Source organism: Mauremys reevesii, linkage group 16 (assembly GCF_016161935.1).
Source record: "Mauremys reevesii isolate NIE-2019 linkage group 16, ASM1616193v1, whole genome shotgun sequence".
In the NCBI taxonomy this organism is placed as follows: Eukaryota; Metazoa; Chordata; order Testudines; family Geoemydidae; genus Mauremys; species Mauremys reevesii.
In genome coordinates, this window is record NC_052638.1 from 36,510,519 (window position 1) to 36,534,479 (window position 23,961).

At 46.0% G+C, this 23,961-nt stretch overlaps 1 protein-coding gene across 5 annotated transcripts in view; it reads left to right on the forward strand.

The window, feature by feature from the left end:
* The window catches only part of CRISPLD2 (cysteine rich secretory protein LCCL domain containing 2), a 40,312-nt gene extending 32,787 nt beyond the window's left edge, over positions 1 to 7,525 (forward strand). For all 5 annotated transcript variants that reach the window (XM_039503601.1, XM_039503599.1, XM_039503602.1 and 2 more), the window contains 2 exons: positions 4,134 to 4,267; positions 6,848 to 7,525. In XM_039503601.1, the coding sequence (XP_039359535.1) occupies positions 4,134 to 4,267; positions 6,848 to 6,902 (189 nt within the window). In that variant the 3' untranslated portion in view covers positions 6,903 to 7,525. The remainder of the gene's footprint in view (positions 1 to 4,133; positions 4,268 to 6,847) is intronic.
* Positions 7,526 to 23,961: the final 16,436 nt, after the last annotated feature.

Sequence of the window (23,961 nt, forward strand, 5' to 3'; positions counted from 1 at the left end):
GGGATCTAATTTTGGTTGTTGGGTTTCGTGTGTGGGTGCTGAGTGGAGCTGATGGCCTGTGATATACAGGAGATCAGACTAGATGATCTGGTGGTTCCTTCTGACCTTAAACTCTCTGATTGGTTTAGCCTTAGTGTCCCAAACCAAAATATTGATGATTTTTCATTCTTTATCAGCAATAACATCACTTATTTCTCATTCCAATTTCTTCCAGTTTCTATCAGTGCTTTCTTTTTGAACGGGGCTGGCTTTCGTACAAACTGTATCTCGAAAGGCCTTGTTGACTTAAGCAGTAGAAATGCAGAGATAAATAATATTGGCGGGAGAAGGAAATGAACTGGCACAGCCAAAGAGGAAGGTATTATTTTCATGGCATATGCACAGAGAGTTAGGAATCCCCTCTCCCCTCCCCCCCACCCTTGTTCATTTATTCTGTTCCTGGAGGGTTGCAAGATAACACTACTTTATTTCTTAGAATCCAGAAACCTAACACAGCAACGTCCAGAAACACAGAGAGAGAAAGCAGGCTGCCCTCTAAGCAGGGGCAGCTCTAGGATTTCCGCCGCCCCAAGCACGGCGGCACGCCGCGGGGGGCGCTCTAGCGGTCGCCGGTCCCGCGGCTCCGGTGGACCTCCCGCAGGCATGCCTGCGGATGCTCCACCGGAGCCGCGGGACCAGCGGTCCCTCCACAGGCACGTCTGCGGGAGGTCTACCGAAACCGCGGTCCCAGCGGACCTTCCGCAGGCATGCCTGCGGGAGGTCCGCCGGAGCCGCCTGCCGCCCTCCCGCTGGGACGCCGCCCCAAGCGCGCGCTTGGCGCGCTGGGGTCTGGAGCCGGCCCTGCCTCTAAGGCAGAGAGGCACAACTCAACCCACCTTTGCTCCAGACTGGCTCTTTATCAGACTGACTGCTGAAAGAGCCAGATTTCAGGCTTCCCTTCACAGTCCCTTAACCTGGAAGCAGAACCAGGAACCCCCCTTACAACTTAAAGTGATAGCTTGTAATTTTAACACAGGTTTCAGTACACCACAGAAGGGAGGTGTTTCAGCTGAAATGAGGCAGAGGGAAGCAGACTCTTCCAGGCAGCAGGATGTGCAAGGGAGAAGTCTCGTGCACGAACGATTGGCCAGACTGTATGGAGGGACAGAGAAAGGAGACTAATGTTAATACTAGCTGTGGGGGAGGAGAATGGAATGATTGCTGGCCTATATTCTATGGTGATGGAGATGCTATACATAAGTTGCAAGGTGAACCTGCGAAGGATTGTTTTTAAGAGGGATTTGTTTCTTTATGGTAGATATAGGGGCCCCACAGGGATTTTCCCTCCCCCTATTTGTTTTTACCTTTAGAAATATCTGCCATTTCATTCCTGGTTTTGCAGGCGGCCATTTCTCACTGAAGTTAATGAGAGCTACAGGTGCGTGGTGCTGCTGGAAATCAGGTTGCTTTTGTTTTAGGCACCTAAATGTGGCTGTAAGTGCCCAGGTTTGAAAATGTTGGCCTGGTTCTTTGTAGCCGTTAAAATAAAAGGTTGGACTGTTCTCTTCTGCACCTTTGTTTATTCAGTGAAGACAAATTCCACGGTTGCTAATGCTGAAAGGAATGTCTCTGAGGCTGTGGGCTGTGTATCAGGCAGGAATCTTTATCAAAGCTATGTGAGAGCTTTTAAGCTTTTACGAAATACAGGAGCATTGGGAAATGTATACATAACGAATAGTGCAACCTTCTTGCTTGGTTCATGGTGAGACTTGTGCTTGAAAGGGAAATGTGTGTCCCATTCATGTTCAGGAACCCTGAGGAGATGAGAGAGAGCGACTGTCTCTCTGCTGTTGTGAGATAAAGGTAGTTTAGTCTCCAGCAGTCTCATTTGTGAGGCAATTAGCTGGGGAGAGATTTCCTGAAGAAGGAAGCCTGCATAATGAGGCCGATTTTTATCACCAGTGGAAACTGCAGCATGTTGCTGAACCCCTGAGGAGGAACACATCTTTGTTTTCAGGCTAGTCACACTAAATGAGGACTTGATGGGTGACTTACAGTTTGTCTACACTTGGGTTGCTACAGTGGCACAACTTCAGCGTAGACGCTGCCTATGCCGATGGGGCAGGTTCTCCTGTTGGCGTAGGTAATCCACCTCCCTGAGAGGCAGTAGCTAGTCTTCTGTTGCCCTAGTGCTGTCTACAGTGGGGTCAGGTCAGCTTAACTAAGTTGCTCAGGGGAGTGGATTTTTCACACCCCTGTGTGACCTAACTGGGTCAACCTCATTTTTAGTGTAGACTAGGCCTTAGTCCATAGGCCTATTTCATTGCTAATAGTTTGATGCAGCTGGTGCCGGACAGGGCCCCCCCGGAGATCCCAGTTCTGCAGGGAGGGAAGCATTCCAGAGATACTAGGATCCATCCCAAGAAAATGGGGCTGAGGCAGAAGCAGAGAACCTGCTATGTGGTATCTTTTGCTGTGCGATCCCTGAGGTGCCGGTGCCCTACCTTTTGGGAGAAAACTCCTCCATCCTCCTAGTGCTTCCCATCTTCAGAGCCCTGTTCAGACAACTCATTAAGATAAAGACTCCTTGGCAAGATAGAAGATAGGAACCCAGTAGGCTGATAGGGGAAGGGGTATGTAAAAACCAGAATGGCCAAGGAATGAGCAGGCAGAAGAACAGCAAGTTCTGGAAGAAAGGAATGCCTTGGAAAGAACACCATTACGGATTTGTCCCAGTGGAGAGTGTTACAAATAGCCTTGGACAGTGCATTCAGGACAGTTTAATTTAATGAGCCAATTTTAGATTTACAGATTTCCCATTGCATACTAGAGCAAATTCAAAGCATATCTTCCAAACAGAGTGTTCCTGTGCTGTCTTGCCCATATATAGAAGCAAAACCAAACTGGCAATTAAAACTGTAGAAGCTGCCAAGAGATAGGCAATCCAAAGTGATAAATATATAGGGAATGGGGGAAAACCTGCCTTTTAAGGCCCTGGAGAGCGAGTGAACATGATCTATAGTACACAGATGCCGCCGGAATATTGCTTTGCAGGTTCTGCAGTGGAAGTTTGATTTTTAAAGATCAAGAAGTTTGTGGATTTGGGATTTTCACCTGTTCCAATCCTTGTTACTAGAGTTGATTTTTGTTGTTCTAACTAGCAGTGTATAACTTTTTAGAAGGTTCACGTCCAAGTTCATATTCAGCCTTAGAGTTCTCTGCTATCACTCTATTTCCTGGATGTTTCTGTAGCTTAGTCATCAGTTGCTGGTAGGTTCTGTTCTTGCAGCAAACAAAACAAAATAGAAAACAGAAGCAGCATGCACTATAGAGATTGCAGGCCTCATTTTCATGATTGCCTGCTACACTTGGTGTAGTCAGTAGGAGCTGTGGGTTCTCAGCACCTCTGAAAACCAGATCATGATGAAAGAAGCTCATCTTAGCTTTTGGGAAGATGGGACCTAACACGTCTCAAGTTAAATGATCATTTATTTCTTTAGGCCAAATTCACCAAGGATCTCTGCTGTTTCACACCAGCAAACAGTTGCAGAACCTCTGCTACCTCGTTGACAATGCAAAGTGGCCACACCTTCTCATGTGGACAAAGGCAGGGTTGAGGAGGTCAAGAAGTGCCATTGCAGCACCAAAAAGAGGGCTCACTGACTAATGTAGACAGGGCCTGGCTGGCTGATAAATCCATTGATTCAATCATTCTCCCCTTGGCAGAGTTCCTGTTGCGACCAATGGGCTGTTTGACCAACCTGTTGACAGAAGTGCACGGAGAGAAGTAGTGGTAATACTGCTTACCCTCCATAGGGCAGTCATTACACCTGCCTGTGCCAGCTATTCTGAATTCTCACCATTTGCAATTAGTAACAGGGACCATGCGACATCTGCAAGAGCTCATCTAGGTTTATTTGGTCCTGCCTCAGTACAGGAGGCTGGGCTGGATGACTTCTCGAGGTCCCTTCTAGCTCTACATCTCTGATTCTGTGATCTGTAGAGTCCTTTCTCACTGCTCAAGCTGGAAGACAAACAACCTTCCCATACGTCTCTCGTTCACATAAGTCTCTCTTCGTTCTTCCTCATTTTCCTAGTCATCAGAAAAAGGTCTTGGAGCCCCAGCTAAATCCATTTACTTTATGATCTTTCAGAGTTCCAGTATCTGCAAAACGGCCGTGCACGCTGGAGTCATTAAAGACGAGACTGGCGGTTATGTGGATGTAATGCCCGTGGACAAGAAGAAAAACTACGTTGGCTCTTTGAAGAATGGCGTCCAATCTGAGAGGTAGGGTCACTTTTCTTTTTTGTGATCAATTTGTGAAAATGTGGACAATAGGAATTGAATATACAAGGTAAGTGATTCTAGCATGTTGCTGTAAGCTCAGAGAAGCAAACAAGCAAAACAATGTGTGTCATCCCTTCTTTGCCATTTGCAGCTGAATGCATTACTCTTGGACTCTGTATATTAAGGATGTAATACTGTTAAGCTTGTCCTTCATTTACAAATGAGTTTAAACTAGTCAAAATGTGAATACACTGTTAATAAATTTCACTGGGTATACAGCCCTTTAAAATTTACTCTGGTTTTTAGCAAAGTCATTATTAATTAATGTTGGGGGAGCAGTTTCACATGAGTTTTATCCTAAAACATTCTGGCAAATTAACACCACTGAAAAGATAAACACGTGGTCTGCATCTTTCATTGTACAGTCAGCTTTGTGGCTTTCACTTGGGAATTCCACTACTGAGTTCTGGGAAGTCTAATATATTTAATAGCATAAGAACATGAGAATGGCCATGCTGGGTCAGACCCATGGGTCCTTTAGCCCAATATCCTCTCTTCCGACAGTGGCCTGAATTTGTTGACTAGAAGTGATTTCTCTGTTCTTGGAGAAAGCATTCTAAATCAATCAACGTGCCAGCACGCTCTCTTGAGAGGATAAAACAGTGCTTCTGAATAGTGGGTTGTACCTTCATGTGACAATTCCTGATTCTTTTTTGGGGGGTTGGGGATGGTCCAACTTGGCCTTTTATATATAATATTGTGTGTGTGTGTGTGTGTGTGTAAAGAGAGAGAGAGTATGCATGCACATGCTACAGACTTTCATGCCTTCAAATCTACTACAGAGTAGTTGAGGAGATGCATGGAATAAAGATGGCATCATCTTAAAACAAGGCTGGTGAGCTATCCAGGGCTCAGTTTGGATACAGTTATCATTCTGCATCACATTTGTTGCAGTTACGCTGTGCAAACGTTTTGTTTGTTTCAATTTGTACATGAACACGCCCCCTCAAGATGTTTGCTCAGCCACTAGTCAATGGTGAATACATTAAATTCTTAACACACAAAAGAAGAACTCGATTCAAAAAAGCGGAGATTTTCAGATCTTGCTTTTTTGCAGACCTACATTGTCCACCCTCCTACTCTGATGGAGCAAGCGACTATAGGCTTTAATGCCCAATTATGTGCCTGACCGGTCTATTGAATGTACAATTGGTGCAGTTGTATGTGAAACACACTTGAATTTAGGTGCACATTTTGCACGTGCAGCACTCTGAAAATGCAACCCAACAGATTTAATAATCTCACTTAAATTCAGAGTGTGAAAACGGTCACAGTTTGGCTCAAGGGGAGAGGAGAATGAGACTCAGCTAAGCTGCCTCTGGTTAGCAGATAGCGTTTGGGAACTGTACTGATGGGAAATCTGTAGGGTTGCCATCTCTAGTATGTGTGGGGTGCAAAGTGCATTTACCAGGGGGAAAAAACCCTCTTTTTTAAAAAAATTGGAATTGGCAGTGGACTGGAAACTGCCACTGTTATGTTCTTCCTAACAGTTCCTTGGAACACCCAGTGTAATTAACATACAAGGAAGAAGTTATTGGGTTAATTCCACCAGCCCAGCAGGAGAAGTGTCTCTTGCTCAGTCCTGTCAACAGGAACGATTAGGAGGAAATACAGTGTCCAGATTTCTTTCTTTCTCTCTCTCCCTCACTCCCCCCTACCCTACCCCCTCGCAGGGGTGCTGGACTGAGAAATATTTCCCAAGACAGTTTACATCAGGAATTAGTGAAAAGAGAGGTCTCTAGAGCTGAGACTGTCTCCAGAGACCCAGCTGCTTTTATTTTTCCCAGTGGGTGCTCCACCTCCACTCCCGCCCTGAGGCTCTGCCCCTTTCCCCAAGGCCTCACCTGGCTCTGTCTCTTCCTGTCCCTGTTCCGCCCTCCCAAGGCCCTGCTCTCGCCCTGCCCCCACTCCGCCCCATCCCCCGAGGCCCACCTTCCTGCCGCTTACTGCTCTCCGCTCTCCCCCAAGCACCTCCTGATCGGTGGCCCCGATGAACAGCTGATTGGCACTGCTGCCAAACAGCTGTGGCTTATGAGTGCCCAGCACCCCCTATTTTTTTTCCCGTGGGTGCTTGAGCCCTTGAACACCCATGGAGTCTGTGCTTATGGATGCCCCTCAACCTTTATGCTTTTGCTTTTGCTTTTGCTGTGGTACTCCTGGCCTCCCTGTCACTTGCACTGACTCCCTTGTCGTGGTGATGGCTCACCAGTCTCCTGTATTGAATCATGTGGGAGGTGGTTGTATAAGTAACAGCTTTTCAGTGCACTCTTAAGTTTCACCAGCTATGAATTGTGCCTTTCCATGGGAAAAAAAACAAGCATCAGGGTTCAGTGTGGTAATGGAAACTCCTGAACTGGGAGTAATGGAAGCTCAAGTGCTTCAGAAATTCAGAACACAGATGTGCAAATAAAGATGCCGTCAAATCAAATGAATAATTGAAACCACTGATTTCCTTACTGCCATGACTATGTAGGGAGCTGGTGCATCTCCCTAAGGTTCATAATGATTGTTCTTTTTCAGCTTGAAGAGTCCCAGTGAAGGGATGGCTTTCCGAATTTTTTCCGTGAAGCAGTAAATTCCCTGGCAAGTTTCTTCTGGAGAACAATCCACTGATCTTGAGGGACAGCAACATTCATTTGATGGCATCTGCTCTGAACACATTCTCCTTGCCAATTTCTTTCAGGGAAAAAAGGTTCTGACTCAACTGTCCATGTCACATCTGCACCAGTTCAGTATTTTTTTTATTTTTTTTTACAAATTCTAGGGCATTCAGACTGTTGTAACTTCAAATTCCAAAAGAGGTGTGCTGAACAGCTCGAGTGTGGATTAATTTACAACAAATATCGGAACCCCCGGCTGGTTCACAGATAGTGTTTTAGGTCTTGAAGTACCTACCCCAATGGAAGTACTAACACATGTTGGCAAGGTGGAATATGTAGTGCGGATGGTGGGCCTTTTAAAAAATAGTTTTAAAGCTGCTCCTTTTCTGGGGTGGGGCATACGACTTCTTTGGAACTGTTTGTATGGTGTGGTTGGCTTTTCTGTTTAAGAGCAAAACCTTAGTGTTTTCGTTATCAGCTCACATGTGCATAGGAAACGTTGAGTCAGGTCTGTGGCATATTGCATTAAAGCTAGTGGTGTCATGATGTAACATGTGGTCAGAGGTCCCGTGGCTGCCTGAAGGACTCCTGGAGATGAGGTTGTCTGGAAAACGTGGTGAAAGTAAGAAAAGGTGGTGAAGATCCCCGCCCCTGAGAAACAAGGATCCCAGCCAACCACAAATATGGTGTTGATGTTTGCTGGCCAAACATTAGCAGATAGTTAGGAATTTGGGTTACCTATGAGAAGTTGTGGAATTAGAGCTCCTGTCCTGGCACATCTCTGTATTATGCTACACACCTTTTTTTTTTTTATTTACAGTTAAATGCAATTTATTGTTCTATACAGCAGTGCTGGTTTTGTCTGTAGTAGTTAAGCAGTGATAAAAAAGTTAATCTTATTTTTGTTAGAAATGGGTGCATCTATATAAAGTGTGTTCACTTTATCTTTATGAAGTTTTTTGTACAGTTCTGAGGCTTTAAATATACGGAATGGGGCTGGATTGTTTGCTTGCATACAATCGATACCATATAGTGATCTTAGCTTCCATCATGATTGCTGTGTCTGTGAGCATCTGGAATCCAAAGTGTTGGGTTTTAAAAACTTGTATGTCTTCTAATGAATATATATTTAATAATTTGAATCATTCTGCTATGACCAGCTGTTTAAATACATCACATAGAATGGTTTAGAGGGAATTAAAACTAGCCACAAAATCAGCCTAGTATGAACTGCCCTGTTCCCAACTTTTACAGGGTTATTAGAATTGGTCTAAGCACAAATCCATTTTTCCCTTAATGGTCAGACATACAGTAATTTACGTTAACCCTGAGAAGGCAACATAACCTTTAACTCTTTGGTTGATGTAAAAAGGTATCCCTTCACTCAGTAACTCAATTGTAGTATGTAACATATGAGGAATATTTCACTTACTGTTACAATTATTTAGCCACTCTGTCTGGCAGATGTTTCATGTCTTTCCATAGCCTTCCGAGGTCCAAGCTATGTTTAAATTAAACTAGAGGGATAGGGAAACCAGCTATAAACCTATTCCAAAATGTGGACCAATAGCATTATATGGATAAGCACTTATTTTATTTAATTTTTAAACTCCATGAAATCAGCAAGGAATTTACATCAGTCCCTTTGTTTCATAACTGAGGTTTCCTTTCTTTGCGAAATCTGAGTTTAAAAAGAGACCTTTCATAACTGAGCAGGTTTGCACGTTTTCGAGAAGTTACACACAGCAAACCTACTTTTGGAATGGCTCTGGTAAACACCTATTCTTTATTTATTTAATGGTCTTTTAAGGTATGTTGTGTTTGCTTTATAGTAAGAAAAATCAGTTATATTTTCATGGTAAATTTATGTGACAAATAGCTGGAATGTGTCTTTAAAAAGTACCTGTTCGGAAGTGACTAAAATCTTGGCCATGAGATAAGTCAGGTTCCTTGTTTTGCCTATTATGAATAGTAAGATTGGAAACAGGCTATTCTAATCCCACCAAATTTTGTAGTATGATTCTGTGGCCTCCATAGGGCCAAATAGGAGTTACACCTTCAATAGCTGAGGATAGAAATGGAAAACGTAATAAAGATCAATCAAATGTCCACTGAAATCAGTGGCAGCCTTTCCATTGAATTCATGGGTGTTGGGTTGGGCTCATGTTTAGTTCTATTGTACATCCCAGTCAAAGTAGATCATCATTGCGTCATTGCTCTGGCTGTGAGATTCAGTCATCTTGTAGAAGGATGGAAAGAAATCTGGACTGGAATACCAGGAAAATCTGAGAATCACCAAGAAGTATATATACAAATTCAATTGACCTAGAATGTATCTTTCTTACAAAAGAGGAAGATGAAAAACATAAAAAGTGAAGTTGTGAATATAAAATAAATTATATCATCATTCTGTAGCTTGAATTATCTTCAGCCAAACAATTTGGATTTTCAGAAACAGGTATTAGTGTACGTCTGTGTCTCTGGTTAGTGTTATATATGTGTACAACAGATAAATCAGGACTTCGATGAACAATCATTCTTTGAGGTTCTGGGTGCTATTAGTTAATATCTCTACCATATTTAGGAAGGGTCACTTCCTGCATGGCATTATTAAGGCATATCATTAGTTGTGTTCAATTGTATATACCAGCTGCCCATATTTAGGTGGAACAGGCTCTGTTTTAGCCAAATATATACTGATTTTACATCTGTTTTACCAAAGCATTTCTCAATCTAATATGTTTCAATAGAGCTTTCAGGGGCAGTGCCCCCTTGTCTTTATATTATCAAATGCCCTGATTTAGGCACTGATTCAGCAAGGTACTTAAGAACGTGCCTCACTTTAAGCATGTGAGTAGCTTCACTGATGTCAAGGGGGTCAGATTTTTAAAGGTATTTAGGTGCCTAACTACACTGAGATCAACAGGCATTAGGGATCTAGTAGCTAAGCACCTCGCTGGATTGAAGCCTCAGAGGTTTTCATTGCTGGCAAATAAGTTTAATTTCAACACCAATAAAATCAACGAGAAACATCATGTCACACAATTGTCACTGAAAAGAATCTGGTTCCACATGCTGGATTTCCAGAGAGCATAATAAGTTTCTTTGGTCAGAGTTACTGAAGTGCTGTTCTAAATAAGGGTGCTTTCCTGAATCAGGGCCCCACGAGTAGTCCCACTGGAGTTAATGTGCATTGGAAGCAATCTAGGGCAGAGTACCCAAAGTCAATGGGACCATTTGAGACAGATTTTTGTTACCAATCTGTCTGAGGCTGCAGGATTTTTAGGGGAGAAGATGAAGGAGCACACCAAGGGTCTAAGTTTTAAAGCTTTATTAATAAAATAACCGTGGTGAGTGTTGGGGGCTCCCCACGTTACTCAGAGGAAGGAAAAGTGCGTTAGTACCTGTGTCCTAACCCACTTTCATACTCACACACGCACATCACACCCAGGCTTGACCAGCCGTGGAACGTAAGAAGAAGAGGGGAAAGGGTGGACGAGAGTTCTGTCCCGTGCACAGGCCGCCCAGGGTCCGCTGTTGATTTTTTATTTGCTTTAGCTCTTAGGAGGGTTTTAAGTCCTCGGGTTTTTGGGGGGAGTTTTGTTTAGGGGCCTTTGTCCCCGTTGCTTTTTGTACCACTTCAAACTGGCTTTCTGTGGCCTCCTCAGCTTTCCCAAAACACTCTGGCTTCAGGGACGTGGGCTTCTGTTTTCCCCCTTGCCGGCCTTTACCGTTTCACCAGTTTTGCAATCCCCTGCCTAGCTGACCCTCCTTTTCCCACAGTTGGCTTGGGTTGGGTAAGAAGCAGATGTGGCTGCAGGTTTTTTGGCTACATAGTCTGTTCGAGCGCCGTGATCTTGGACTGGAGCCCATGTCTTATTTTCAGGCTGAGCTGAGGCGTTGAGTTAACCCGTTTTCTTCTCCCTTCCTCCCCCTTCGGCCTCTCACAACCTGCAAAGGAATCTTCCACTCCACAGGCCAACCTTTAACTCTTTGGGCTTGGCTACACTTACAAATTTGCAGCACTGCAGCAGGGTGTGTTTTCACACCCTCTCCAGCGCTGCAAATTGCGGCGCTGCAAAAGCGTGTGTGCAAAAGCCCAGCAGCACTGGGAGCGCTGGCAGCGCTGTCTGTTATTCCCCCCACACACGAGGAGAGGTGGAGCACTCTCAGCGCTCTCTCGCTGCTGCTGCGACTGCTGCTCTGCTACAAGCAAAGCGGCGCTGCGCTGAGTGTGCAAAGTGCAAGCCTTTAACCCTTCCCAGAATGGCTTGTGATGCTCACAACAGCGTTAGTAACATACAGTGCTGATTTGCCTCCCTGGGGGGGACCCCCTGAGGGAGGGAGCCACTGGGTTGTGACTCATTAACACAGTAAGGTGCCACTGTACTGAGCATAAGTTTGTGTATCCGAATTTGGCCCCATTTTGATTTTTTTTCACTATGCGGAGTGTGGATACGGGAGAACAGCAAAGAGGGGAAAAAACCCACTAAAACATAAGAGGAGTCACTTCGGTTTTTATTTTAGTGTCACACCAAAATTTTAAGGCAATTGAAGTTGGGAATTAGATCATTTGAAACCCCTCCCTAACAACTGCATTTCTGTTGCTCTTACCTGGCTTTGAAGCAGCTATTGATTTGAATAGCTATTGACCATAGGCTGCCTCAGCCTGCAGTTTATGTATTTGCCTTTTTTCTATGAAAAACGGGTTTTTGTTTTTACTACTTCCTGTGTACAAAAGTTTTAGTGTAAATGGGTTTTGCCTTCGCATGATCTTTACGGGGCCGCATTTTTGTTTCTAAAACTATCATTTTTCTAAATGCAGAACTGTAAAATATCTTTTTGTTTTCTGAATTGTGAAATAAAACCCATGCAAAAAGCAGATGCCAACCCCTTGTTTTTAATGTTTAATTTTTCAGTGGCTTTATTTAGGAGGCTGGGCCTGAGCTACCAATTTATTTATTTATAGTACATTAGCACCTGGCCACTCCAGTTAAGATCCCAAGGTGCTTGGTGCTGTGCAAATGTGCCAGCTGCCATCTTGGCCGACATACCGTGGATTGAATCATGGACTTCCAAAGCTGAAAACGTAAATCTCTACAGCTTTAAGTAAGGGGCCAGGCTCTGTAGCTGGGGTTGTAATGGACTCACATCTTCTGTAGATTGGGCACAGAGGGGAATCTATTATTTTGCGGAAGTTCTATGGCCTATGTCATACTGGAGGTCAAACTAGATCACAGTGGTCCATTCTGGCCTTGGAATCTATGGATCTACAATAGACACTGAACAATAGGTTATATATAGGTCTGGGCTACCCTACAAAATTAGGTTGACTTATGTCTACACTCAAATTTGTCTCCATCTGACGTAAGTGCCCCATTAGATCGACAGAGTAAAACCACCTTCCCTAACAGTGTGGAGCCATGGTCGAGCTACCTAAGTCGACATAATGTGAGTGTAGACGCTGCACGACCTGTGCCAACCCTAACAGTCCTCCATCAGCTCAGGTCCCACAGGGTCCTAGTCCCTGTGACAGCAATTGCTCTGGCCATGATTGTAAACTGCACTACTCATGAGTCACAGAGACCGGAAGCCACACAATTCCTTTAAAATCTCCCAAGTGTTTTGGACAGGAATGGCTTTAGGCCTATTCCACCAATTCCCTTGAATTGGGCCCCGCGCCTAAGAGGGCCCCGCGCCCAGTGAGAATCCCTTCCCTGGCTAGAGGCCTTTTTAATTTTTACTCACCTGGTGGTGCTCTGGGTCTTTGGCACTTCTGTGGCGGGTTCTTCGCTCGCTCTGGGTCTTCGGTGGCACTTTGGCGGTGGGTCCTTTGCTTGTTCTGGGTCTTTGGTGGCACTTCGGCGGTGAGTCCTTCACTTGCTCTGGGTCTTCAGTAGTGGGTCCTTCAGTGCCACCGAGGACCTGGAGCGAGTGAAGGACTCGTCGCCAAAGTGCCGCCGAAGACTTGGAGCACTGTCCAGTGAGTACAGCCCCACATGTTTTTTACGTGTTTTTTTTTAAAAGAACAGGAGTACTTGTGGCACCTTAGAGACTAACAAATGTATTTCAGCATAAGCTTTCATGGGCTGAAATATGCTGAAGTAAATTTGTTAGTCTCTAAGGTGCCACAAGTATTCCTGTTCTTTTTGCGGATACAGGCTAACACGGCTGCTACTCTGAAACATATTTTTTTTTTCAGTCATCCCTGCCAGGGGCCCATTGAAACTGTTCAAATTGGGCCCAGCACTTCCTAAAGCCGGCCCTGGTTTTGGAAGTGTCTTTTCCTGATTGCCTACCTTGGTGGGGCACGCTGAGCTGTGCTCCCTTGTTGTGTGCAACTGCCCAAGAGACCATGCCAGCTCCATTTACTAGAGGCATTCATGCCTGGAGTAGACAGGAAGTATTGGTTCTCCTGATCCTGTGGGAGAGAAAAGGCTGTGTAAGGTGAGCTATGGACCAGCTGTAGAAAGATTACATAGGAGACACAGGTAAAGGGGTAGGACAGGGATCTGCAGCAGTGTCATATGAAAGTGAGGGAACTGTGGAAGGCGTTACACAAGGCCAGGGAGGCCAACAATCGATCTGCTGCTGAGTTGCAGACCTGCCTCTTTTACAACGAGCTGCATGCCATGCTTGGCGGAGACCCACCAGCACCCCACAAACAACTGTGGATACCTTAGAGGTGCCGGAGACAGAGATCCCTGTCATGAACAGTGAGGAGGAGGAAGTGGGGAAGAAGGGGGAGGGTGCGGCCAAGACATGGGCCAGGACTTGCTTGAGACTCTACCACAGTCTAGCAAGCCGAGCACAGACAAGCCTGATGAAGGGAAGGGACCTCAGGTGAGTGTGTACGTGCATTTTCCATTACAGTGTTTAAAGATGGTGCCTATCCCTGTCCCCAAGGTATGACACAGGTATCAACTTTTAATTATTTTACTCATCGTATAAGAAGAGGCAGAATTGTTAAATGTTTTACATTCCCCCGTTGGGCATGCAGAGCAGTTCATTTATGTACACAGGGACATCCCTTGTATCCAGGGACACCGACGGGCGAGGGAGCCAATGGGTCAATTACCCAGGGCCCCGTGATTTAAAAGGGCCTGGGCGGATGGGATAGATATGTATATTTTTAATAAAAATTAAGATAAAAACCAAAAAAACTCCAGTTTCCTGCGGCTCAGTACAAAGCGCTGTCCCTCATTGTGACAGTAACAGTTTGCCAGTGCACTGCTGCACCCTGCTAGTGTGGCAGAGTGTTAGCAACAGCAGCCTGGGAAGCACAGAGCTTGCTGCCTCCTCTGGCTGCTTGGGAACGGCTGTGCCTGCCATGCTGGCTCTCTGGCTGAGGACAGGGAGACGAAGGGTAGGGCACTTCGAGCTAGGGTTAGGGTTCTTATAGGTAGGGCTCTTGGAGCTAGGGTTAGGGTTCCTATGGATAGAACTTCCGGCGTTAAGGTTCCTAAGGGTTTGGCACTTGGAGCTAGGGTTAGGGTAACTACGGGTAGGGAGCCCCGCCCTAGGGTTAGGGTTGCTAACGGTAGGGCACATGGAGCTAGTGTTAAGGTTCCTAAGGGAAGGGCACATGGAGCTAGGGTTAGGGTTCCTAAGGGTAGGGCTTCCGGCCCTAGGGTAAGGGTTCCTAAGGATAGGGCAATTGGAGCTAGGGTTAGGGTTCCTATGGGTAGGGCACTCCACCCTAGGGTAAGGGTTCCTAAGGATAGGGCACTTGAAGCTGGGCTTAGGGTTCCTTTGGGTAGGGCACTTGGAGCTAGGGTAAGGGTTCCTATGGGTAGGGATTACTGCCCTAGGGTAAGGGTTCCTAAGGATAGGGCAATTCGAGCTAGGGTTAGGGTTCCTAGGGGTAGGCCTTCTGGCACTAGGGTTAGGGTTCCTGTGGGTAGGGCACCCCGCCCTAGGGTTAGGGTTCCTAAGGGTAGGGCACTTGGAGCTAGGGTTAGGATTCCTATGGGTAGGGATTACTGCCCTAGGGTTAGGGTTCCTAAGGATAGGGCAATTGGAGCTAGGGTTAGAGGTACTATGGGTAGCATACTTGGCGCTAGAGTCAGGGTTCCTTTGGGTAGGGCATTTGGAGCTAGGGTCAGAGTTCCTATGGGTAGGGCACCCCACCCTAGGGTTAGGGATCCTATGCGTAGGGCTACCTGCCCTAGGGTTAGGGTTCCTAAGGGTAGGGCACTTGGAGCTAGGGTCAGGGTTCCTATGGGTAGGGCACTTGGAGCTAGGGTCAGGGTTCCTATGGGTAGGGCACTTGGAGCTAGGGTCAGGGTTCCTATGGGTAGGGTGCCCCGCCCTCGTGTTAAGGTTGCTAAGGGTAGTACACTTGGAGGTAGGGTTAGGGTTCCTATGGGTAGGGCTTCCCGCTCTAGGGTTAGGGTTCCTAAAGGTATGGAATTTGGAGCTAGCGTTAGGGTTCCTATGGATAGGGCACCCCGCCCTAGGGTAAGGGTTCCTATAGTAAGGGCTCTTGGAGCTAGGGTTAGGGTTCCTATGAGTAGGAATTACTTACCTAGGGTTAGGGTTCCTAAGGGTAGGGCTTCCCACTCTAGGGCTAGATTTCCTATGTGTAGGTCAGTTGGAGCTAGGGATAGGGTTCATATGGTTAGGGCGCCCCTCCCAAGTGTTAGGGTTCCTCTGGGTAGGGCACTTGGAGCTAGGGTTAAGGTTCCTATGGGTAGGGCTTCCCACCCAAGGGTTAGGTTTCCTAAGGGTAGGTCACCCTGCCCTAGGGTTAGGGTTCCTCTGGGTAGGGCACTTGGAGTTAGGGTTAGGATTCCTATTTGTAGGGCACTTGGAGCTACTGTTAGGGTCCCTATGGTTAGGGCTTCTTGTCGTAGGGATAGGGTTCCTAAGGGAAATGCACATGGAGCTAGTGTTAGGGTTCCTATGGTTAGGGCACTTGGCGCTAGGAATAGGGCTCCTATGGGTAGGGTGCCCTGCCCTAGGGTTAGGGTTGCTAAGGGTAGTACACTTGGAGGTAGGGTTAGGGTTTCTATGGGTAGGGTTTCTCACCCTAGGGTTAGGGTTCCTAAGAGTAGGGCTCTTTGAGCTAGGGTTAGGGTTTCTAAGGAGAGGGCTGGCTTTAGTAAGTGCGGCCCTTTTAAAACCGTTTCGACGGGGCCGTGGCAGGGATTATAAAAAAAAAACGCATTAAAAAAAACACGTGGGGCTTGTATTCACTGGGCGGTGCTCTGAGTCTTTGGTGGCACTTCGGCATTGGGTCCTTCACTCGCTCCAGGTCTTCAGCGGCACTGAAGGACCACTCCCCAAGTGTCGCCGAAGACCCAGAGTAAGCGAAGGATCTGTCGCTGAAGTACCATGAAAGACCCAGAAATTGTGAAGGAACCGCTGCTGAAGTGCCGCTGAAGACCCAAAGCGCCACCAGGTGAGTAAAAATTAAAAAGGCGCCTCTAGCCAGGGAAGGGATTCTCACTGGGCGCGGGGCCCTCTTAGGCGCGGTGCCCGACTCGGGGGAATTGGTGGAATAGGCCTTAAGCTGACCCTGGGAGACGCTGACCTGTGAGAGCCCCAATGGATTATGTATGTGCACTGAAATGGACAGAAATTGTGCTGCCTTTCCAATTTCAAAGTCCCATCCAAGTCCAAAGTTACCTGTTGTTTTTGGGCATTGTTTTTCCACACTGTTTTGCACCTCAATACCTTTCTATTTTTTTAAAATAATATGATAGCTCAACACCTATTGAAGAATGAACAGCGGTACTCAAAGCACCCACTAACTTGCAAACCTAGAGCACCAAAGAAATGTAGAGCACCTCATGGGTTCAAGAAAACACCCATCTGTGTTTATAAATGTACAGCGAGCGCTACACAATTGCTAACAGCGCCCAACGCTTCAGGCTGAGAGAACAGCCCAGCACAGAACACTACTATGGCTGACCGTTCAAGTGCTGTTCACAGACTTCTTCAAGCTTTTGTAATGGCCTTTGTGTCTGGCTGTGCAGAGTCAGCAGACAGTCACTCCACCTCCGTCCTCCACCCTGGGTGCAGCTTTTCCTCACAGGTATTATACAGGAGGCAACAGGCAGCTATAACCATTGAGATATTTTTCTCACTGAGATCCAATCTAGTGAGTCAATGCTGCCAGCTTCCCTTAAATCTTCCAAAAGCACCTTGGACAGTCATTCTGCACCTGCTGAGCTGGTACTTGAATCTTTCTTTGGTCCTGTCAACATAGCAAGCGAAGAGCTTTATGAGCCATGGTAGCAAGGGGTAGGCTGGGTCCCTCAGAATCACTACCGGCATTTTAATATTGCCAATGGTAATCTGCTGGTCTGGAAAAAATGTCCCTGCCTGCAATTTTCTGAACTGTCTTGTGTTCTTAAAGATCTGACCATCATGCCCCTTACCTGACAAGTCCACATTGATATCAGTGAAGTCTCTCTGGTGATTCACCAAGGCTTGCATAACTGTAGAAAAGTAGCCCTTTCCTGCTGATATACTCTGTGGCAAGGTGGGTTAGTGCCAAAGTAGGGACATGTGTGCTATCTATTGCGCCGCTGCAGTTCAGGAACCCCATTGCTGCAAAGCCACCCACTATGTCCTGCATACTGCTGAGAGTCAGAGTCCTGCATAGCAGGGGGCAGTTAATGGCCCTGCACACTTGCATGACAATCACTTCTCCTCTGGATTTTCCAACTCCAAATTGATTTCCCACTGACTGTCAACAATCCAACATTCTAGCTCCCAGAAAGCTGTCTTCTTTCCTGTCTTGGAGGGAAACTGTTTCTCCCTGTTTGGCCATAGATTTTAAAACATAATAGCATTAAGTATCCATATTTCCTCACATACATTTCATGAGGCTATTAAGCACCAGTTTCATTAGCTTTCAGAAAAGACCTCACTCTTATAATGCAGTAGTATTGATTGTATACAATCAGTTGATTCAACTGCTTATCACTTGAGGTTCAGACTCCCTGTCTTTATAGAGCAGGAAAGCTTTGCAATGGGTTTTTCTGAAGGTTACTGTTCGAGCTGTGAGGATGGCGACAAGGAGTCTGGTGGTGAAGGAAGCTCCATGCTGTTTGTTCCCCCACTTGCTAACTTAACAGCTTTGTTTACCTAATATGTAAAAATGGGCCGTCATTTTTTGCCTGAAGATCAGTTTGGTCAGAGAATCAAACACACATTCCTTTGTCTAGGGCAGATTTGTTTACCAATTTCCCCTGACATACCTTGTTTAAACACACTTTAGTCATAATTCTAGCCTATACCCATAACTCTTAATACCACTGTGTACATACATCACACAGGAATACAAATGATCAGTGAGTTGTTAGTTTTCAAATGATACTTTACATGGTATATTTTGTACAAAGATTACTGTAATGTGTGGGATGCTTAGTATCACACAGCCTCTCCAACTGCTGCAATGTAGGCAGACCCAAAGAGCTTCCACACAGGGGTTTAATGCGGTTTAATTAGTCCACTTTAAATTCACACTGTTAGTTAATTTGGATTAATTTTCCTGCCCTGTGTAGACAAGCCCATAGTGAATTTTGTCCTCTTAGCCTGCAGCCAGACTGACACAATAGCTCTGAGAGGTACGAACTGCCCAATCATCTTGATGGGTTATTAACGTTAAAAAAGACGACACCATAAATAGCAACAGTATTCACTGCTCATTATTTTAGCAAAGCACTTCTGGTAGCTAATGTGCTTATTCCACAATTCCAAACTGCCTCCTCCACCTCCCAGATGCAAAAGCCACTAACGGTCTCCCTACTCAGTTCCCCAAACCTACGATAAAAAACCAGTGGCCCTCTGGAAATGTGGGAAGGGTCATATAAATTGAATGTAATAGCAAAATAAATACACAGGGGCTGCCATGTGGATTGTATAGTTGTTTCCATATTTAATTCATTAAAAACCCTCAATAGCATCTTAAACGAAGCTGCTGTAGAACTTCTGGTCTGCTGCACCAGGGTGCCGCAAAATGCCCAGATCCCTTGCTGCAAAACTGAGGTCTAGCTTTCCAGAGGGGGAACCTAGGGCTTTGTCCACAGTCTTATTACTCTCTTACTGATAACTCAGACCAGAACCTTCACTGGTGTCAGTTGTCATTAACTTCAATGGAGCTATGACACCTAACACCAGCTGAGCCTCTGCCCCTTTGCCTTATCTCTTTTTAAGCAACATGTTCTACCATGCACCTGCCCACAAAAGCTATTCATAGCATGAGCTATCTGCAACTATACTGCTACTGCCTATTAGGGCTGTCTGTATGAGCCAGATGAGCAAAGGCCTAGGCCACTGGTCAAAAAAGAGGGGAAGAGAATAAGAAAAAGCATATTTGTGCCCCCCTACAGTTTTTTAGCCCAATTTTTCCACCTGGTTGACTTTGCACCTTGGGCGGCCACCCCGTTTGCTCTGCCCTGGTTACAGCCCTGGGCAAAATACCCCAGGTTCTCTCTCTCACCTAATATGACAAAGAAACCAGCCTTTTCCCATTGGGAGGGGTGCGGGAGAGGGGATAGAGATCCCAACCTGAGAATTTGGTCAGCCCTGTTGCTGGGACCATGTAGTAAGGATATTACCATGAACCAAGTCTAGCTTGTTAAGTGTTAGCTACTAGAAAGTGTTTTATCTTTAGAAAAAACAACATCTTTATGGCTGACTTAGAACAACGCTTCCTTAACTCTCGTTCCCTAACACCCCTACTCTACTTGCGCTACATTGATGACATCTTCATCATCTGGACTCATGGAAAAGAAGCCCTCGAGGAATTCCACCGTGATTTTAACAATTTCCATCCCACCATCAACCTCAGCCTAGACCAATCCACACAAGCGGTCCATTTCCTAGACACTTCTGTGCTAATAAACGATGGTCACATAAATACCACCCTATACCGGAAACCCACTGACCGCTATACTTACTTACATGCCTCCAGCTTCCATCCCGGACACACCACACGATCCATTGTTTACAGCCAAGCTCTAAGATACAACCGTATTTGCTCCAATCCCTCAGACAGAGATAAACACCTACAAGATCTCTATCAAGCATTCTTAAACCTACAATACCCACCTGCTGAAGTGAAAAAACAGATTGACAGAGCCAGAAGAGTACCCAGAAGCCACCTACTACAGGACAGGCCTAAAAAAGAAAATAACAGAACACCACTAGCCATCACCTACAGCCCCCAACTAAAACCTCTCCAGCGCATCATCAAAGATTTACAACCTATCCTTAAAGATGATCCCTCACTCTCACAGATCTTGGGAGACAGGCCAGTCCTCGCTTATAGACAGCCTCCCAGCCTGAAGCAAATACTCACCAGCAACCGCACACCATACAACGTAAACACTAACCCAGGAACCTATCCTTGCAACAAAGCCCGATGCCAGCTCTGTCCACATATCCATTCAAGTGACACCATCATAGGACCTAATCACATCAGACACGCCATCAGGGGCTCGTACACCTGCACATCTTCCAACGTGATATATGCCATCATGTGCCAGCAATGCCCCTCTGCCATGTACATTGGCCAAACCGGACAGTCTCTACGCAAAAGAATAAATGGACACAAATCTGACATCAGGAATCATAACATTCAAAAACCAGTGGGAGAACACTTCAACCTCTCTAACCACTCAGTGACAGACTTGAAGGTGGCAATTTTGCAACAAAAAAACAGACTCCAAAGAGAAACTGCTGAACTTGAATTAATATGCAAACTAGATACTATTAACTGTGGCCTAAACAAAGACTGGGAATGGTTGGGTCATTACACCAATTGAATCTATTTCCCTATGTTAAGTTCTCCTCACACCTTCTATGGGCCATCTTAATTATCACTTCAAAAAGTTTTTTTTCCTCCTGCTGACGATAGCTCATCTCAATTGATTAGACTCTGCCTGTTGGTATGCATACTTCCACCTTTTCATGTTCTCTGTATGTATAAATATCCCCTGTCTGTGTGTTCCATTCTATGCATCCGAAGAAGTGAGCTGCAGCTCACGAAAGCTCATGCTAAAATAAATTTGTTAGTCTTTAAGGTGCCACAAGTACTCCTGTTCTTTTTGCAGATACAGACTAACACGGCTGCTACTCTGAAACCTGTTTTATCTTAATTTCTCTTATAACCATTACTGAGACTTGAATTTGCTTAAAATCTCATCTTCTTCTGTTAATAAACTTGTTTCATTTTTATTCTAAACCAATCTAGCACTGAGTTTAAACTGAACTATTTGGTATCTCCTGTTGAAGTAGCAAACTGTTGAATATTGACCCTTTACAGGGGCAATGGACCTTTAATAGCTGAACTCTGCAGGAAAGGGCTGGACAGTGCAGAACACCCATTTTGGGGGAAATTGAGGACTGGGCGTGTGTTGGGGTCACCGTCCAAATAGTAACCCAGCCTGGTGGAAGCTAATGTTGCTGACAGGCTGCTGGGGTCAGAGTTGCTGGACCAGGGCTGCAGCTATACACAGACCCTTACGGTGCGCCCTGCAGGCTGGTAGGGTATTTATAAACGAGTCAGGTTGGGAGTTAAACAGCAAAGCCTTGTGAGGCACCCAAGTTTGTGGGACAGGCAGTGACACAATCCCTCATTGGTCTATATTGCACCCTGGAATGTGATAACCCTTCTCTGGGGGGTGGGGTGACCAGATAGCAAGTGTGAAAAATCAGGACAGAGGGTGAGTGGTAATAGGCTTCTATATAAGAAAAAGCCCTGAATATCAGGACTGTCCCTATAAAATCAGGACATCTGGTCACCCTAATGAGGGGCAAAAGGATACTTTTTTTCTTTCTTTGACTTGGACATCTCTTCACCTGTGCTGAGATTGCTGTCGTAGGGAGTGTGACTCCTTGGTAGAAAGGTCTCTCACCTGGGCTTGATGCGAACCTGCAGTCTAGAATAGTGTTTCCCAAACTTGGGACGCCGCTTGTACAGGGAAAGCCCATGGCAGGTCGGGCCGGTTTGTTTACCTGCTGCATCCACAGGTTTGGCGGATTGTGGCTCCCACTGGCCACAGTTCTCTGCTCCAGGCCAATGGGAGCTGCTGGAAGCGGCCGTCAGTGCGTCCCTCGGCCCGTGCCATTTCCAGCAGCTCCCATTGGCCTGGAGCAGCAAATTGCAGCCACTGGGAGCTGCGATCGACCAAACCTGTGGACGCAGCAGGTAAACAAACCAGCCCGGCCTGCCAGGGGCTTTCCCTAAACAAGCGGTGGCCCAAGTTTGGAAACACTGGTCTAGAAGCAAAAAGCTCCCTGGCACATTACAGTGTCTCTGAGCCATCCAATTCCTTACTTACATTCTTTCTAATAATGGGCTGAAATAGTCAGAGGCTATAAATACAATGCCAGGACTTGCTCTAGGCACCAGCAAAGTGGCACGATTCCAGAGGTGACTTTTTTGTTTTCTTTTTCTGCTTGGGCGGCAAAAAATCTAGCGTCCTGCTGTGATTTGTAGAACGCACGGTTTTCAAGACCACTTTGCCAGCTATGGACCCGCGACTCATTTACACTAGAGACTCTCTTTAAGACACTTAAATTACGTTTGTGCCCCTTTAGTGTATAGCCAGAGCAGTACAAAAGTGTAAATGGAAACCAGCCCCTATATCTTCTCGACTGTGGTTAAAATAGGGTTGTGGAGTTGAATCAACAGACAAGGTATCCCTTATGCAACCCCCTTCTGGAGTGTTTGCTCATCACCAGCTGTAATGTGTGTGCAGTGAAATGCTGTATGCAATTTCCCTCATCTCCCCTCTCCTTCAGAGCCAAGTACATCTTAGTGCTATTAAGTGTCAGACCTAAATATAAGCCTATTTACGGTGGGGTTAAAAGCCAAGGTACACAAGGAACATTATAGCTACGAGCTAAAGATGATTGAGGTCCAAGCTCACAAAGCCAACTAAGTCCTTAGGAATGCTTTGCAAATATCATGAAAGCACAGTCCATCATAGACCTAGAGGACCCCTCTTGTAAACAGCTGTGGGAAATCAGTCACCCTGCAAGAGTACAGCAAGCAAACACTCAGAATATATTGTTAAGAGAAGTGGTGGCCCAAAGCACCTCGAGGTTCTTATTTCAGCAGCTTTCTATAAGTCCTTCTCTTAGTGGGCGTGATCACTATAAGATAACGAAGGGTACTTCTGTGTTACTCTCGCACCCCCTTGCGTACTACACCAAGAAGAGAGAGGAGCAGATTTTCAAAAGAGCTCAGGGCCCTGTCATTTCCTTTAGAGCCATTGTGCGAGCCGGCGCCCTTTTGCAAATCTGGCCCTGAGGGAGCAAAGTGCACGCTGAGCAGAGAGCTAGGAATTCCTGAGGGACCCTCCCGGTTCTAACATTGATGACTCCATGGCTAAGTGGCCTATCTCTTTGGCTCTCCTTTGTAAACTGAGGCGAATACCCACCTCGCAGGGGTGGGGCAAGGATCGAGTCCTTATTAGTTAAGGAGGGATGAAGCCAGATTAAAAAATTATTTGTATTCTGGTAGCACGTAAGGGCCCCAGTCATGGATCTGGACCCCAGTGTGCTGGGTTCTGTACAGAAACCGTCTAAAAAGATGGTCCCTGCCCCCCAAAGAGTTTACAATCTAGGTATGAGATGAGAGACAACAGACGAGGACACACAGGAGAAGTACAAGAACAGAGTCGATATGGGAAGCAGTGGTCTCTGTACACCACTGGCCTAGCCATTGTAGGCACGGCAAAGGAGGATTTTAAGGAGGAGCATGACGTTGTGGATGGTTCCAGGGAGCTCTTGCCATGCATGAGGGGGCAGCCTGGGAAAAAGCATGAGGTTTGCTTGTTTGAAATGTTCACAAATGGGCAGTCTAGGCTAGCATCATTGTAGGAGATGTCACAGAACGAGGTACTTGCCTCTGGGTGGGGACCACTTTCTAACAGCTGTCCGCCTATGCGTTAACCACAGCCACCCAAGAATGCGGTGTCTGTAGCCTGGCAGAGGCAGCTGTGTGCGCCAGGGAGTTAACACTGCCCAAATGGAATTGAGGACAAACTTTTGCTAGACACCAGGGAGATC